This window comes from Bombus fervidus, chromosome 15 (genome assembly GCF_041682495.2).
Source record: "Bombus fervidus isolate BK054 chromosome 15, iyBomFerv1, whole genome shotgun sequence".
Lineage (NCBI taxonomy): Eukaryota > Metazoa > Arthropoda > Insecta > Hymenoptera > Apidae > Bombus > Bombus fervidus.
This window is the reverse complement of record NC_091531.1, coordinates 3,301,380-3,318,259: the sequence shown is the minus strand read 5'-3', so window position 1 is coordinate 3,318,259 and position 16,880 is coordinate 3,301,380. Positions and strand designations below refer to the sequence as shown.

At 35.3% G+C, this 16,880-nt stretch overlaps 1 protein-coding gene and 1 long non-coding RNA gene across 2 annotated transcripts in view; both read right to left on the bottom strand.

The window, feature by feature from the left end:
• The window catches only part of LOC139994967 (protein qui-1), a 41,665-nt gene that overhangs the window by 3,705 nt on the left and 21,080 nt on the right, over positions 1–16,880 (bottom strand). Inside the window, exons 2-12 of the mRNA XM_072018064.1 lie at positions 13,746–14,751; positions 12,923–13,101; positions 8,298–8,377; positions 7,127–7,249; positions 6,787–6,932; positions 5,388–5,545; positions 3,015–3,407; positions 1,959–2,369; positions 1,460–1,806; positions 790–1,320; positions 410–650 (exon numbers count right to left, since the gene is read on the bottom strand). Coding sequence (XP_071874165.1) covers positions 410–650; positions 790–1,320; positions 1,460–1,806; positions 1,959–2,369; positions 3,015–3,407; positions 5,388–5,545; positions 6,787–6,932; positions 7,127–7,249; positions 8,298–8,377; positions 12,923–13,031 — 2,539 coding nt within the window. The 5' untranslated portion in view covers positions 13,032–13,101; positions 13,746–14,751. The remainder of the gene's footprint in view (positions 1–409; positions 651–789; positions 1,321–1,459; positions 1,807–1,958; positions 2,370–3,014; positions 3,408–5,387; positions 5,546–6,786; positions 6,933–7,126; positions 7,250–8,297; positions 8,378–12,922; positions 13,102–13,745; positions 14,752–16,880) is intronic.
• LOC139995120 (uncharacterized) lies at positions 15,804–16,284 on the bottom strand. Its single transcript, XR_011801874.1, has 2 exons — positions 16,190–16,284; positions 15,804–15,848 (listed from the first exon to the last, which is right to left on the bottom strand). It is a non-coding gene; the product is annotated as an uncharacterized lncRNA (long non-coding RNA).

Genomic DNA, 16,880 nt, shown 5'->3' with positions numbered 1-16,880 from the left:
TGAATTGCAAATTAAAGCGACGCTGCTATTTAAATGCTCGTCAAATACAGATTCAGGGACAACGTACAAAGAAGGCTTTTTCACAGTAAATTACCAAACTGAATATAAAGTGACGAGTTTTCATCGTTGCTTCTCCTTTTTCCTCGCGAGAACTTTTAAGCTTTGAAAGCTATGCTAATCTTCTTAAAGGAAAACAAATTTATTCTCTTTCAAAGGGTTCAAATTAACGTTACAATGTAAATTGTTTGCTATTTTCTTTGAATGAATTAATTGAAAGAAAAAATTATGAATTTACTTTCTCTACGTTATTCTTAACACGAAAATAAAATAAAATAATTGAAATAATTTCAAAAATATTCTGTGCTAAGAAATCGAATATTTTCACGAGCTACCAGTAATTGAATGTTACCTTTAAAAGTATGAACCAATTGTCCAGACATCACGTGCCATAATTGAGCGTCTCCTTGGAAAGGGATAATGATAACGTGTTGCCCCGAAGGAGCAGCTTCAACGAGTTTCACACCTTGCGGACAAGACAAAGTGCGAATTTGAAGAGGTAGAGGCGGTTGGAGCCACCCATTTAATGGCACCAATAATGGCGCTGTGTAACCATCGCACCATGCCATCGCTGCCGTAACCATTCTGCTGACCTTCAATCACACAATTTTCTTCTATTTATGATCAAACAATTTTACAGTAATTAGCGTTATTACCATTTCGAATTAGAATATTTTGGTGTTATTTTATCGAGGCTTCAAGTACATAATTATATTATCAGCTATTTCTCACCAAATCACCGCCATCTTCAGCCACAGGTCTAAGCCAACAGATTAGCTGCGCCCCAAGTTGAAGAGGATCTCTCGTCAAAATGTCACTGGACTTTCTCACTGTATAATAAACCAATTCCAAATCTCTCTCCAGCAGATACTTCCTCGAATGCTCGAGAACACACCTCAAGTAACTAACAGAAATCATTTGTACGCTCGCTAAGAGGAAATCGAACGCGCAGACTGCCAATTTCTTTAACTTTTCTACGTCTCCGGCTCTCAGTAAATGTAACCAAGCTTCTTCCACGTGTCTCATATTGTACGCTGTGTCTTGCGACCTCGGTCTGCTCTGGAAAGGCGTTTCTTTCTTCGGAGTTTCCTCTTCGGGGGATGATTTGTCATCCTTGTCTTCGAAATCTTCGGAGAAGAAGAGATTCGCCAACTCACCGTGGTAGCTTTTCAATGTCTCTTGATTGGGGAAGTACCTTTTTCGGGCTAAGTCGCGAATCGGATAACGCCAGGAGAAAAGCAGCCTTCCGCCCATTACACGAACCTGTGAACAGCGAATGATGGATTTGTCAATTCTTCTGTCGGTTTCTAAATAAGAACAAGATCTTTGAAGATTATCGAGTCGAGACGTTTGAAAAGATTTCTTTTCTAAATTTTATCCGAGAAATTTAAACGATACTTACCTTAAGATATTCGTTGAAAGTTCTCCTCACCAAGCACCAGCTGCCAAAATTGAACAGTCCTTCGTTTAGAAATAGTGGCTCGTCGCCTCCGGTTGGCATGATCATTTCAAGAATCTCCGTTTCGGATAAACCATACTCCGTGGAAGCCAAAATGGCACCGATTCTATTAGCCGCGTTTTCACCTATCAGTTTCTCTAACGTGTCGAAAACGTTCTCTGTCTCGTGGAAATCTATACCCGAGTCTTGCAGTTCGATTAAAATTTCATTGCTGCGTAGTCTTTCTTTTTGTATTGGGGTGAGACGCAGCACTTCCGGCGGAAGAGCCGTAGTCACGATTAAATGCACTCCTAAAGTGGATGAACAAGGTACGTTTCGTTTTATGCTTTGTAATGTTTGTTTGCTTTCTTGTTTATTTATATATTGTATACTATATGTATTATCGTTATATAATGATATATTTGGCAATGACATGATATTTGAAATGGCAATTACAAGTTACCTGGTGGAAGATTCAAGGGCAACCAAGACAGAGCAGCGACGATATCGCAGTCAAGAGGATGCAATCGATGAAGATCGTCGAGAAGAATCACCAGTTGCTCCGTCATTGGTTGTTCTTCGATGCGCCTCAGGATTTGGCCCAGCCAATTGTTCAGGTAAAGCGGATCAAACGAGGCGTCTTTAGGAAGATTGCCATCCAATAAACCAGAAAGAAAACCTACATGTTGACAGAGCACTCGAAGTAGCTCGAGACTGTACGCTGAGCGAGGAGTGGAAGCACAGAGTCGAACCACTTTAAACGTAGTACAATCCAACCAGGAAGAGGCATCTGCGTAGATTCTTGACAATAACGATGATTTTCCAGAATACTTGCTACCCTTTATTAATATCGGACCGTGTTTCTGCGATTTACCTGTTAAATATAAAAAAATAGCTTGTGAAAGGTAAATAGATGCACTTTGAAAAGCATAATAAACATTTTTTCATTGCTGTTGCTAGAACGATCATCCTTTGAACAATTAATTTTCTCATTCAAGCAACTTGCCAAGCTACATAAAATATAATCCTCTTGCTGTTTCCTTTTCTACTGTAATATAGACGAGTAATACGATACGAAATCTGTTCAAAGCAAACTGCCTTGTAAGATAGAAATTAATAGGCAGAAAAGTGTGTTAGGGGAGCTGTTGCCTTAATAAACAGACATCAAAGTGTTCTGCCGAGAAATTGTGCACGTGCGTCTGCCTCTAATATTCTCAAACGTTCAAAGGATTATGCCTCCGGATAGCGTGAGACGAGGAATTAAATGTTTCAATTAAAATCTTTGCCATTGCGTTCAGCGTTAAAAATTCTTTCGCTTTAGAAGGCTTGCGCAGGTATAGTGGAACAAATTAAAACTTAATTCGCTGATAATGAATTACATTTGAATATCGTTTTAACGAATTCGCCTAACATTAAGCGAATAATAAAACTATGATATTAAAATTAAATCAAAGCCAATTGGGATGCGTATGAACCACTGTTCATAATTAAACATCAAAATTGTTATTATTAATCTCACCAGCTATCAAAAACTCCTTGATCTTCTCCACGTTCTCGTTATCCTCACAAGGTGTAATTTGCCTGAGAAGTGCCAAATGCATCAAACTCTCCGCGTAGATCTCCTGCACCATTTTCTTCTTACTTTTAATCTCCGGGTCCGCCTCGATGGAGGCGTTTACCAAATTCTGCACGCGATTCATCACAAGGCGACAAAGATGGGCCAGGTAACCTTTGTGCGACCTATTGTCAGGATTAATTCCACCTTGTTTTTGATCTACTTCAACGTTGATTATATTGTCAGGTGGGAGACGACTGTTCACTAAAGACGTCAACGAAGACACTGCTCTGGCAGCTTTCTTGCCTTTCCACGAACGTGTCACAGCTATTACACCATCGCCTGTTTCGTCCAGCTCTGGAAAAGATTGTTCCAGGGTGACAGAGGATCGAAAAGGAATCATCTGGTAGAGATGTATTTTCTGACAAATTACCAACATGTAAATATGAAACCGGAATTTGTGCATAGAAAATACACGTTTATTGTATGAAAATGATTAAAAATATTTTATTCGAAGTATTGCCCATCGCTAGCTATACATTTTTCCCACCTGTCTGGCAATTGGTGGATGCCACGCCAAAAAAACTGTCGCTCTTTTGAGGCAAACCAGTCGTCGAGCCATTTTCGTACATTTTCGTAAGAAGTGAAGTGCTGGTCAGAAAGTGCGTGTCCCATCGATGCAAATAAATAGTAATCGGACGGAGCCAAGTCTGGCGAGTAAGCCGCGTGCGAAAGTATTTCCCAACTGAACGCTTCAATCGTTTCCTTGGCCGGTTTTGCTGTATGTGATGATGGTGCATTATCACGAAGTAAAATTACTTTGTGTTGCCTTTTTTGATATTCTGGTCGTTTTTCACGCAAAGCTTGATTCAAATCGATCATTTGTTGTCGGTAGCGCTCAGTATTAACGATTTCGCCAGGTTTTAACAGCTCATAATAGATCATACGCTTCTGATCCCACCAAACACAGAGCATTGTCTTCCGTCCATAGCGATTTGGTCTTGTAGTCGATGTCGGTGGTTCGCCTGGAGCTACCCATGATCTTTTACGCTTAGGATTCTCAAAATATATCCACTTTTCATCGCCAGTCACAATTCGGTGGAGAAATGACTTTTTTTTGTATCTGGCGAGCAGCATTTCGCAAGTGGTTTTTCGGTTTTCCTACTGTCTTTCATTCGGTTCATGTGGAACCCATTTTCCCACCTTCTGGATTTTTCTCATGGCTTTCAAACGTATGGAGACGGCTTCTCGTGTCACGTTTAATCGATCAGCGAGTTGTTGTTGCGTTTGAGCGTCATCCTCATCCAACGATGCTTGCAATTCTCTGTCCTGAAACTTTTTCGGTGGTCTTCCACGTTCTTCGTTCCTCGCGTCAAAATTGCCACTTCTGAATTTTTAAACCACTCAAAGCACTGTGATTTACAAAGAGCATGCTCACCGTAAGCTTCGACAAGCATTCGATGCGATTCTGCAGCAGTTTTCTTCAAATGGTAACAGAAAATCAACGCTGTCCGCAAATCGTAATTTCCAGGCACAAAATTCGACATGTTCAACGCTATTACAAACTATGCTGTTGTATGAAACTTGTATTGTTCTGAGTCGAAAATGTTTGTAAGATGTCAACAAAGACTTTTGACATCAATGACGCAGTTTAGTGATAACTACATTATCAGCCAGGGCCATTTATAGGCAAATTCCGGTTTCATACTTACAGACCTGGTATGTTAACAGCAGGTGGGTGTTTTAGTAGACTATCTCGTGCCAAACTATTTTTATTAAAATAAATTAAGATTCTAACTACAGATACACGGTTCTTCACAGCTATCAGATGTGCAAACGAATAATCCAAATTTTCCAATGAAACTCAAGTCTCATTTTTAAAAAATGCAGCAAGTTGTCCGATGACTGCTCTCTATACCTTTCAGCCATCTATCAGGTAAGTGAAGCATTCCATCACGGGAAAATGCTGTTTCAGGACAAGATCCAATCATCGAGTCATTTTGTCTAGTGAATAAGCTGGTGCTATGGGACATCCCAAGCAACATTCGTTACGACGTGTTTCGTCGCAGAAGCAGCGTGTGGCGTAACGCTGTCAGGCAGCAATTTCACATTCTCCTTTGTCAATGTCCTGACGATCGAGCCTGGCTTTGAAGATACAACATTTCTCCCTGATGGAATTCAACACTCGCCTAACAGATGTCCTACACTTAGGTGTATAGGGAGCAGCGATAAACACTTTGATCGAACAATTTGCGGTATTCTTCTTTTCTAATAAACTGAATTTCAAAGAAACAAATATGCGTTAATATTTTGGAAATATCGTTAGCAATAGCTTACTCAAAGCGTACTCCAGCTGTCTCTCCGCAGTGCTCTTCAATATATTCTTAATTTCTTCGTCGTCACATTGCTGCGAAATTGCAGCTTCCGCAGCCTTCTTCAACGCCAGCCTTATCGTTGGTTCCGAATTCTGCCAATCGTCTTCCGCTGTTCCTAATCTGCGAATTCATTTTTTCCAACGTAGACGATATTCCATAGTATATTCAATTTTCAATTATTTTTTACATTACTATTTCACGCTCCTATCTTCTAACTGCGTTTCGGATAAAATTTGCCCAAGCTTGGCGAAAGATATCACGGGGCTACGTGGAACAGAATACTAGCGTGAACTTTTGTACTCTTCTCTATCAAAATTATTCGTTTGTTCCATGGAATCGCCGGTTGAAGCCCACGGTACGAGCGTATTATTTCCAGCAGAAAGCGGCAGGAATTGAGTGAAAGAACAGCCGAGACAAAAGTAATTGTGGAAGCTTTAGAAAAGCGGAGAAGGGAACGACTAGGGGAAAAAGAGAAAAGAAAGAAAGGGAAGGATGAAAATTGGAACGGATGAAAAAGTAAGTTCAAGGTGACAGGGAAATCTCGAGCAGATGCGAAAACTGGGCTGACAAAAGGCGAACGTGAAGCCTATTAAAAGAGAAGGTATGAGGTGAGCTTGGTAAAAAGAATTAGTTAGGGTGAGAATAAAAAGGAAAAGGCGAAACCCTTATAAAAATCGTGTAATAGCAATTGTACTTGTCAAGTGATTCTATAAATATTATAAAATAATAAACGTACGCTGAGCATCAAATTTAAGGGGTCGCTGAATTTTCATCAAACTATTCGAATAAAAATGAAATTCTCAAATCTATATATCGTTCCTGAACTCTGATGTTCCTAACTTTCTGAACTATAGTATCAGATACATTATCGTGATCAGTACGAGGCAGTTGGAGTAGAAACGAAGTTATCGAACTAACTTTCACGCAGAATAGAGTTGATGAAGGTTTGTTGACACGTGAAAGAGGATTTCAGATTTGCGTGATAGGAACTTGGATTCATCGAGCTTCGCCTCCATCTGTTAGATCGCTTCTGTTAATATCAGAATCTTCCCTTTAATTCTAAAACTGTTACCTTCTATTCTCTATTCTCTGTTATTGCTCGAATATAGTTGAATGTTCTGCAAGTAAAATCATTTCCAATGAAGCTTACTATTTATTATTCGTTTTATTAGCTCATAAGGCGAAAAATAAGGAAATAGGGGAAAAAGGAGAAGAAAAGAAGAAAGCGAATGAAGACAGTGGAAATTGTGGGTCAACTCGCAGTAATAAAAGCAGCTTTCTTTTTTATTGTCCTCGCTCACGCCTTCACCATCCGCGCATTCCACTTCAATGCAACGGTATAGTAAAAAGTAACTACTCGCCTGCCAGCCTTTAGAACGTAGCGATCATTGCTGTCGCGTTCGTAGTACTCTTGCATATTATCGCAGTGACTGGAAAGAACATCGTACGTTTCGCAAGTGAGCTTCGTTGGTACCCATCCTACGTTGTACTCGTCACCGATTAGTAGCTTCAAACGAAAGGGTATTTATTATAATTTCATTTAAAAGGTATTAATTGCAATGTGAAAATGTTACTTAGATGGGATTAAATTCGTAGAAAAGAAGAAAAAAAAAAAAGGAAAATAATAACTCTTCCATAACTCTGTCTCAAATAAAAATGAAGAAATTTTTCTTCGGAAGTTATCCGTTGACAAAAGCTTACCAATAAGAAACAACCTCTCGAGTGTTGATAAGCTGCGTGTATTTCGTCGAAAAAGTGTTCAGCTAAATATGGATTTCTATCAGGATTCACATTCGTTGCGTATTGCATATCCACCAGCAGGACCTATAGTTGTTTCGATATTTTAACCAGTCGTTCGAACATGCAAATAAAGAACAGAAAATAAATGAAAGATGATCGAAGACTTCAATTAATTTTATTAAGAATCTCATAATAATGATATTAAGGGAGTGTCCTGAATTGCAATGCTCTAAAACAGCGTCTTTTTCTGATTTTTTTTAGAAGGGAAAGAAAGAAATGAAGTTATTGAATTTTGAGATATGTTTTTATATATATTTAACGAATACAAAAAAATTTTTTTTGAAGTAAAAAAAAGATTATAACAGACTTCCTAAACGTATTTCATGGGCGAAAGATTCACCTCGTGATTCTTGACTGAAACAAAGAACCAAAAAAGGGTTAAATTATTATAATTTTTTTTCTACTTTAAAAAAATTTTTTTGTATTTATTAAATGTATATAAAACCATACCTCAAAATTCAATAACTTCATTTCTATCTTTCCCTTCTAAAAAAAAATCACAAAGAGACGCTATTTTAGAACATTCTAATTCAGGACACCCCGTTAGGAAATAAATATCCAGCGACATCCACAAGAACAATTGAATATTATACTACTTTATGGTATATTGATATTATATTCAAGCATATACAAGTATATTATATTATTATTATCTACTATACTACATTTGCATATGCTATAAAGCTGAAGAATAACTATCCCTAAAATAAGAAACTCCTTGTCATAAACGTGAAATCGGATGTACAAATAAATAAATAAATAAATATCATTATTATTACTATTCTATTATAATAAACTTTATTTCAAAATGAAATACCTTCAACGTTATGAAATACAAAATTTGTATTATTTGAAATCTACGCGGATTTTTCCAGAAAATAATATGTTTCGTTACGATTTATTTTAGATTAAATTAACGCTGATTTTAAGGGAATTTTGAATAAAACAGCTGTAAACTATCAGTTGGAAATAAAGTGGTAAAAACTACAAAGGAACGTTGACTGAATTAAATTTTAGAGTTTAACGGGCTACAAAGGAAAATTCATTAAGGAAATTCCACTGTTTTTCGTACCTCGATTCCCATGTCGTCGTAAATCGATTGCAGTTCAGGCCCGACAAGTTCCAATAATTGCTTCCTTTCTTCGATAAATTCTGGAAATATTAGAAACAAAGAAAAAGTGTTATAACGGCGTGACCCAAAAAGGAAAAAAAAGGATGTGCAACAAATATCGATAAGAAGCATATGCGCGTGTACTTTTACTTGGAACAACTTGATGAAGCTTTCGGTTCTCCCCAAATGGAAAATATCCCTCCGATGATATATTCGACTTTTAATTCTGAAAATGATTTTATTCTAATCGCAAAGAACATAAAAAGTGTAGCTAAGTAAATTAATATAAAAATCAGGCAAAATATCTGCGAGACTGTGCGACTCTTTTATCCTTGTGCAATAAATTTAATTTCTTTATTAAATGGAAAAAGGCAATTTTTTTGGTAGCGATAATTTTTACCAAAAGCAAAGAGAATATCTCTTCGAGATTTATTTCTTCACTGGTAGAGAACAGAATTTTTTCATTATGGTCTTTACTCCTGGACATCGTTCTTTCATTTTCTTCGCACGTAAAAGCTCAACGATCCTGAAAAACCGGGAATTCTCCGGCGATAACTCTTTAAAGAAGCATCTTCCAGATCCACGTTTATTGAAACAGCTTTGCACAGAATAGTTTTCGTAGCTCAGCTCATATAACAGAACTAAGGAAGAGTGCGATAAAATAAAACGATAATAAAGTAGGTGGGAACATCGAATGAAAGCACTGGCAGGGAAAAATGGACAATTTTACAAACGGACAAACAAATAAACGGATCGACAAACTGGTTTATTCAACGATTAACAAAGTTTATTAATTTCCCCTCGTTGCCTTCACCGGTTCATGCGAGCAGAATATACAGTGTGGTGCAAAAGTTTTCCATCATTTTCTCTCCAACACTTCATTTTGACATGTTAGAGAGCCGTCAGACTATCGATATACAGGATAGATCATGTCACGCTATTAATTTGAATAAAAGCAAATTTCAGGAAATAAGCAAATTTTTAAAATGGAAATTTTCTTCTTTTTTACATACATAGAATTATCTGATTGTTCTACGAAAGAAATCCTTAGGGTAACTGGTTAGTTAAAAAGATATTTTAACTATAATTTGATGGAATTTATCATACGTGAGGCAAAGGAAACATAAATACAAAATGTACTATTGCGTTATGTCTTTCCTTGTCTTTCAGAATATTCTACTACTAATTTCATTATATTGTATTATATCGTATAATTTCATTAAACTGTATATTGTATTGTATAATTTCATTATACTGTATTATATGTATATATAAAATATCTTTCACACTAATCATCTCGAGCATGGTTACCCTGAGACTTCTTCTCGCAGAAGTCTCGAGAGGATTCCATGTATGCAAAATAAGAGGAAAGTTTTCATTTATAAAAGAGCAGTGCAACTGCAAGATAGACGTGCATTCTTGCATTTGAGAGAAAGATATTACCGCGAGTGTGTAGTTCACTTTCAAGCATTTATCTTTCCTCAGTTTCACCTCTCATCTCAGCTCGGTTTCACTTTCCCCTCATGCCTATCGTTTACAAGAAAAACGCTGGGAACTAATACCGTGAACCCTCTGTATATTGTCAATATTTGAAGACTCTCGACTAAAAGGATCAATATGTATTGTTAATACAGTGTCGTCAATATTATACAATGATGTGAGAACCTTGAAACATTGGCAATATTGTTAATTGTCTGAGGGCACCCTTACATATTGTGAGTACAATACACATGTAATAACAAACAGTATTTATTAAATACAACAGTATAATGTTTTCTTTTATAAAAGACGTGCTTATCAGGTCTGTAAGTATGAAACCGGAATTTGCCTATAAATGGCCCTAGCTGATAATGTAGTTATCACTAAACTGTGTTATGTATGTCAAAAATCTTTGTTGACATCTTACAAACATTTTCGACTCAGAACAATACAAGTTTCATACAACAGCATAGTTTGTAATAGCGTTGAACATGTCGAATTTTGTGCCTGGAAACTACGATTTGCAGACAGCATTGATTTTCTGTTACCATTTGAAGAAAACTGCTGCAGAATCGCATCGAATGTTTGTCGAAGCTTACGGTGAGCATGCTCTTGGTAAATCACAGTGCTTTGAGTGGTTTAAAAATTCAGAAGTGGCAATTTTGACGCGAGGAACGAAGAACGTGGAAGACCATCGAAAAAGTTTCAAGACAGAGAATTGCAAGCATCGTTGGATGAGGATGACGCTCAAACGCAACAACAACTCGCTGATCAATTAAACGTGACACGAGAAGCCGTCTCCATACGTTTGAAAGCCATGGGAAAGATCCAGAAGGTGGGAAAATGGGTTCCACATGAACCGAATGAAAGACAGCAGGAAAACCGAAAAACCACTTGCGAAATGCTGCTCGCCAGATACAAAAAAAAGTCATTTCTCCATCGAATTGTGACTGGCGATGAAAAGTGGATATATTTTGAGAATCCTAAGCGTAAAAGATCATGGGTAGCTCCAGGCGAACCACCGACATCGACTACAAGACCAAATCGCTATGGACGGAAGACAATGCTCTGTGTTTGGTGGGATCAGAAGGGTATGATCTATTATGAGCTGTTAAAACCTGGCGAAACCGTTAATACCGAGCGCTACCGACAACAAATGATCGATTTGAATCAAGCTTTGCGTGAAAAACGACCAGAATATCAAAAAAGGCAACACAAAGTAATTTTACTTCATGATAATGCACCATCATCACATACAGCAAAACCGGCCAAGGAAACGATTGAAGCGTTCAGTTGGGAAATACTTTCGCACGCGGCTTACTCGCCAGACTTGGCTCCGTCCGATTACTATTTATTTGCATCGATGGGACACGCACTTTCTGACCAGCACTTCACTTCTTACGAAAATGTACGAAAATGGCTCGATGACTGGTTTGCCTCAAAAGGGCGACAGTTTTTTTGGCGTGGCATCCACCAATTGCCAGACAGGTGGGAAAAATGTATAGCTAGCGATGGGCAATACTTCGAATAAAATATTTTTAATCATTTTCATACAATAAACGTGTATTTTCTATACAAAAATTCCGGTTTCATATTTACATACCTGGTAAATAAAAGAATGATATGGAATTTCTTTGATTCCAGACTTTTCAACAGAAAGGTGATATGAATTTGTTTATCCAAATACTTTTGCACACCAGTGTATATACATGTACGTATATGTATAATACATTCAACATTCGTGACAAGTATACAGATATCGAAAGGAAATAACGTGTATGTACAGAGAGAAACGAATTCGTCGTCTAAAACGCAAGCAAATTGATGGGCTACGTATACCTATGGGTTCGATATCTTTATATTTTCATAAGAATTAAATATTAACTTTGTTAATCGTCTTAATCACACAATAATAATAATAATAAGTTAATAAATAAAATTTAATAAATATAATAAAATGAACGCAGTAAATAAATTATAATGAAAATATTAAGTATTTCTAAGTTTTATCGTTAGATGAAATTCGATGTGAAAAGTCATGACGTTTAGATTATTTATTCTTAAATATTTCGAATGAAAATTTGTATTTTATTATCTTGCCAAGGTTTACGTAGCCCCTTTCGACAGACAGGTTCAATAAATAATTGTGAACAAAAATCGACAGCTACACAAGCATATCAAAAGACGAACACACGAACTGAGAAAATAATTAATTGGTCACATCGATTCACAGAAACAAATATACACGCCAACATATATTGCACGATTTATTTCATAAATTAACAAACGAAGCGTTTTGTATTGGTTTAACCCATCAGACACCAAAGATATTTCCAACAAACATTTTTCTTTTCCTATTTAGCTTCTCTTCTCTCGTTTAATATAATATCGGAAAGAAAGAATCAGAAATAATCATATTCCCTTGTTTCCACCTTTCTCGTTTACTGTTTGCAGCCACATTAACCATTAAAAAAGATTGTTAGAAACGTGATCGAAATTGTTAATTAAACTCGACCAGAGTTCCTGTGGACGTTTTTCTCTTCTTCTTTCCTCATTTAAAAACCCATTAATAAATTCCATGAATCAAAAGTGTTTCATTTCTGTACTAAGCAAATAAATGGGAATTTTAAAAGGGAAGAAGCATTATTTATAAATACATAAATGTAATTTATCCTTTAAATATTGGTGCCTGATGAATTAACATGATGAGGATACACGTGTTACAAGTAAACGCATCTCTTAAATGACACATTTTTCTGCTGCTGCTTTTTCAAGAAAATCTTTTCACCCGATTCTTTGCTCTCCTTCACATTATTTATCAAATGCAAATCTCTGATCTTACAATTAAAGAAAACTAATTCTGCTTTTTCAAAGAAACCTTTTCATCCTTTGCTCTCCTTCAAATTATTTATCAAATGCAAATCTCTGATCTGAAATTAAATGTTTGAGTTAGGGGAAAATTGTCTAAAGCAACAAGTACAAAGACAGTGATGTGTGATGATACTAAAACGTAAGCAACTGTATTTAAAGAAAAACGTGTCATTTAAAGGGAAACAGACATAAGCAAGTCAGAATATCGATAAAAAAATGTGATTAGCAGATAAGACCATTCCGTTCTCCAGCGATGAAGATTTTAATGAGCCTCGGTGCGGGCAAATTTTTAGGGGGTGGTCCACCCCTAATCACCCCTGCGATAAGTTCCACTTCCAAATTCATCTTGGTGTCGCCTTGGCCTCGCAATTCAGAGCAGCATTCTCCCCTTCGTGAAGGTATTCTAAAGCTCAGACTGATGCAAAGTGATTAAATGATTAAATAGTTGTCGTATGACGAGGCAGGGTAAACTTTTAACGTGGACACAATTCCATCATATTTCAAGTTTCATATCTTGGCATATATTTCGTGAGAATAAATTTTTAATGATGAGAAATCCAGGTTTATGACAACAGAATATTTCAATGTTAATAATACAATAGGAATTTTCACGATACATATTTTATTAATTGTTCGTAATTATTCGTCGTAGTAATAAAATTCAAATATATATAATTATTCTTCACAAGTCATAATTATCGATTATGTGTATAAGAATTTTACATATTGAATTTTACTCGTTTAACATATTTATAAATTTGCAACTGAGACAATGGCAATCATAAATTTATCGTTTTAAACGAAGCTTTGTTTTAACAAAAATAAAATTAAAGAGAGAAGAAAATAGTCTTTATTAAAAGAATTACGATGCCTCGATTATTCAATTAATTTTCATTCAAAATTATCGTAAAAAAATTATCAGGAAAATTGCAAATAGTAAAATAATTTAAAGGACACTATTATACAATCAAGTCTACAATAAACAATAAAATAATGCAATAAATAAGTATAAAAGCATCGTATAAAATATTAGATATTTTATACTAAATAAATAATCACCTCTATCTGTAAAGATTCTTCTTCCTTTTCAAGATTTCCTCTTTTCTCTGCTATTATTTCTCTTCTATTTCCAGTGATAACAATAAAAACAAACTTTCTTCTGTTCGATAATCTCTTTAAACATGGACCCCCATGGATACTATACAACTATACAACAGTATATTTTTAACATCTACATATATAATTATATATTTCTCAAGTACAACGAATTATATTCGCCTATAATATCGTTTCTCCATAAATTGATTAATTTCTTCCTTTTATTTCACCGTTTAATCGTTTATCGTTTATTCTGCTTATAATTCCTCTGTTTATACTTTCTCCTTTTCGTTAGGAAATTATTTCATTTTTTTCGCTTGTTTTCAATTAAATATTAAATCGACGATACAATCCATAAAATCGAAATATTCGCTTTTCATAGCTCGTACTAATTCACCTTCGTTAATATTTTAAAACATCGAATATCCCTTAACATTAACAATGATTCATAATAATCTCTCGTATTAACCTTTAATATATAATATATATAATATATATAGATGAAGACATATTTATATATATATACTCTCAGTCGTCAATAGAAATACGTACAATCGATTCAATCTATTAATAATCAATGTATGTCGGTTTTGTAATTTAATTAGGTAACTTTGTTCTAGATTGTCCTCGCTTTGTCTTTGTTCTTTGCTCCTCTTCGCTTATCTTCTTCCTCTTTCTTGTACTCTCCTTCGAAGTGATTCCCTTTGATTTCGTTTCCTTTTTCTTCTTAAAGGTTTAAAACTTCCTGAACTTCTAATCCATTCATTATTTTTTTTTTTCGCTTATTTTTAAACTTTTCTTTTTTCTCTCTCTCTCTCTTTCTCTTTGTACTGAATTTATATTGCTGATTTATGGTCCTAGTCAAATGACGAATATCATACTCATGTTCCTCCTGTTCGCTCGACTTTTCCTCGTTAATTACGTTGAACCCATCTCTTTACTCTTTTTTCGCTATTCTGGGGTGATTCTGCAACAGAGAAACGAAGCAGCTTGCTCAGACCTCATTTAGAATTTCAATGTGAAATTAATTGAAACGCACAGCCGGATGCTATTAACTCTCAAAGGAAAGATAAGTCGTCCATCCTTCGACTTTTGAATTGCAATTTATTATTAGTACAGTTATACTCTTCGTTATAATGAATTTTCGCTGTATTATATCGGAAAACAGCGAAACGGATAAAATTACTACTTGCTATAGTAAATTGATTTATTAATTAATTAGATAATCATGGTCGGATGTAATTATACGGTTTCATAGGAACCGCATTCATCGATGCATTCGAATTGTTTATCAAAATGCATTGCTAGTCAAGTTTACGCTAATATGCAATACTTGGTCAAAATGAATTTCCATAATAATACTGTCTGTACTTATAACGTCAACAATGCGCGCTGCATCTCTTTCATCCACTTGGCAAACTCAATTTCCATTTATCTATGCTGAATAGAATTTGCCACACGCGGCAACGTAAACGCCAAGCTATCGGATCGTGAAAAACAGAAAATTCCACTGAATGTAAAATTAGAGGAGCAAGTAAAAGGTAGAAAGGAACTCTGGTTTCATCGATATTTATCTTGAAGAAGAGAACAAAAATTGCCAATGCTACCCTTAAGAAATACAAACTGCAAGAAACGCTTCTCCTTATTTCGCCATTTGCCGCATAGCAAGCCACACTAATCACTTTAGAAACGTGCTTACGCCGTGGTTAAGGGACAATTTACTTTCTAGCAAGAAAATTTATTACTGCTAAACATATTACCTACGATTTAACAGCTCTTTGACCACGTGTCGTATTTGGCGTAAACTCGACGCATCATGTTTATAAGAGGGTGTCCTGAATTAGAATGTCCTAAAACAGCGTTCTTTTGTGATTTTTTTTAGAAGGGAAAGATAGAAATGAAGTTATTGAATTTTGAGGTACAGTTTTATATATATTTAACGAATACAAAAAAATTTCGTTTAAAGTAGAAAAAAAAATTATAACAAATTTCTAAGCCTATTTCATGGGCGTCTTGTTGCTGCAGTCTTCAATCGGCGGGGAAGATCCATCTCGTAATTCTTGACTGAAACAAAACATCAAAAAAGGATTAAATTATTATATATTTTTCTTCTGGGTGAACTAAACAACGGCAGAAGAAAATTTATTTAAATAATTGTTATAGCACCTTAAAGTTTATTTTCTTTAACTCCGTCAAAATTTTCAATTTCACATTTTTTTCTGCCGTTGTTTACTTCACCCAGAAGAAAAATATATAGTAATTTAACCCTTTTTTGGTTTTTTGTTTCAGTCAAGAATCACGAGGTGAATCTTTCGCCCATGAAATAGGTTTAGAAAGTCTGTTATAATCTTTTTTTTACTTCAAAAAAAATTTTTTGTATTCGTTAAATATATATAAAAACATACCTCAAAATTCAATAACTTCATTTCCTTCTTTCCCTTCTAAAAAAAATCATAGAAGACGCTGTTTTAGAACATTCTAATTCAGTACACCTTCATAAGTATTAGGTCGTCCGAAAAGTTTCTTTCGTTTCATGAGGAAATAATAGACGCGCAATAGTTTCTCTTTTAGACTATTTTATTGAATCACGCGTGATCCGTTTTGTTCTATGGGAACGACAGATTGAAACAGAAAATGTTGTGCATCTATCATTTCCTCATAAAACGAAATACATACATAAATATATATATATGTACATACATGCATATATTGAGTTGGCAACTAAGTTGGCAACTAATTGCGGATTTTGTCATTGACAAAATCCGCAATCACTTAGTTGCAGACACGACTCTACAAGCTCTTAGTATTCTGCGCAGATAGATAGACGTAGGAAACGTAATACCCATAATACAACTTCATATCTTTTGGAATATAGTTAAAGGAGTAGAAATTCGGTGGAAAATTGTTACATTCTACGCTTTCAATTTTATTATGCGCGCATAAAAATCCGGGTAATGTATTGGGTTGGCAACTAATAGATTGCGGATTTTGTCAATACCACCTAATGACATGTCATATAATATATTTAACTAACGCATATTCTATGAAAACTAAGTGTCCACATCTTCTTCCAAGAGAAGTTTAAGAAAGTACATT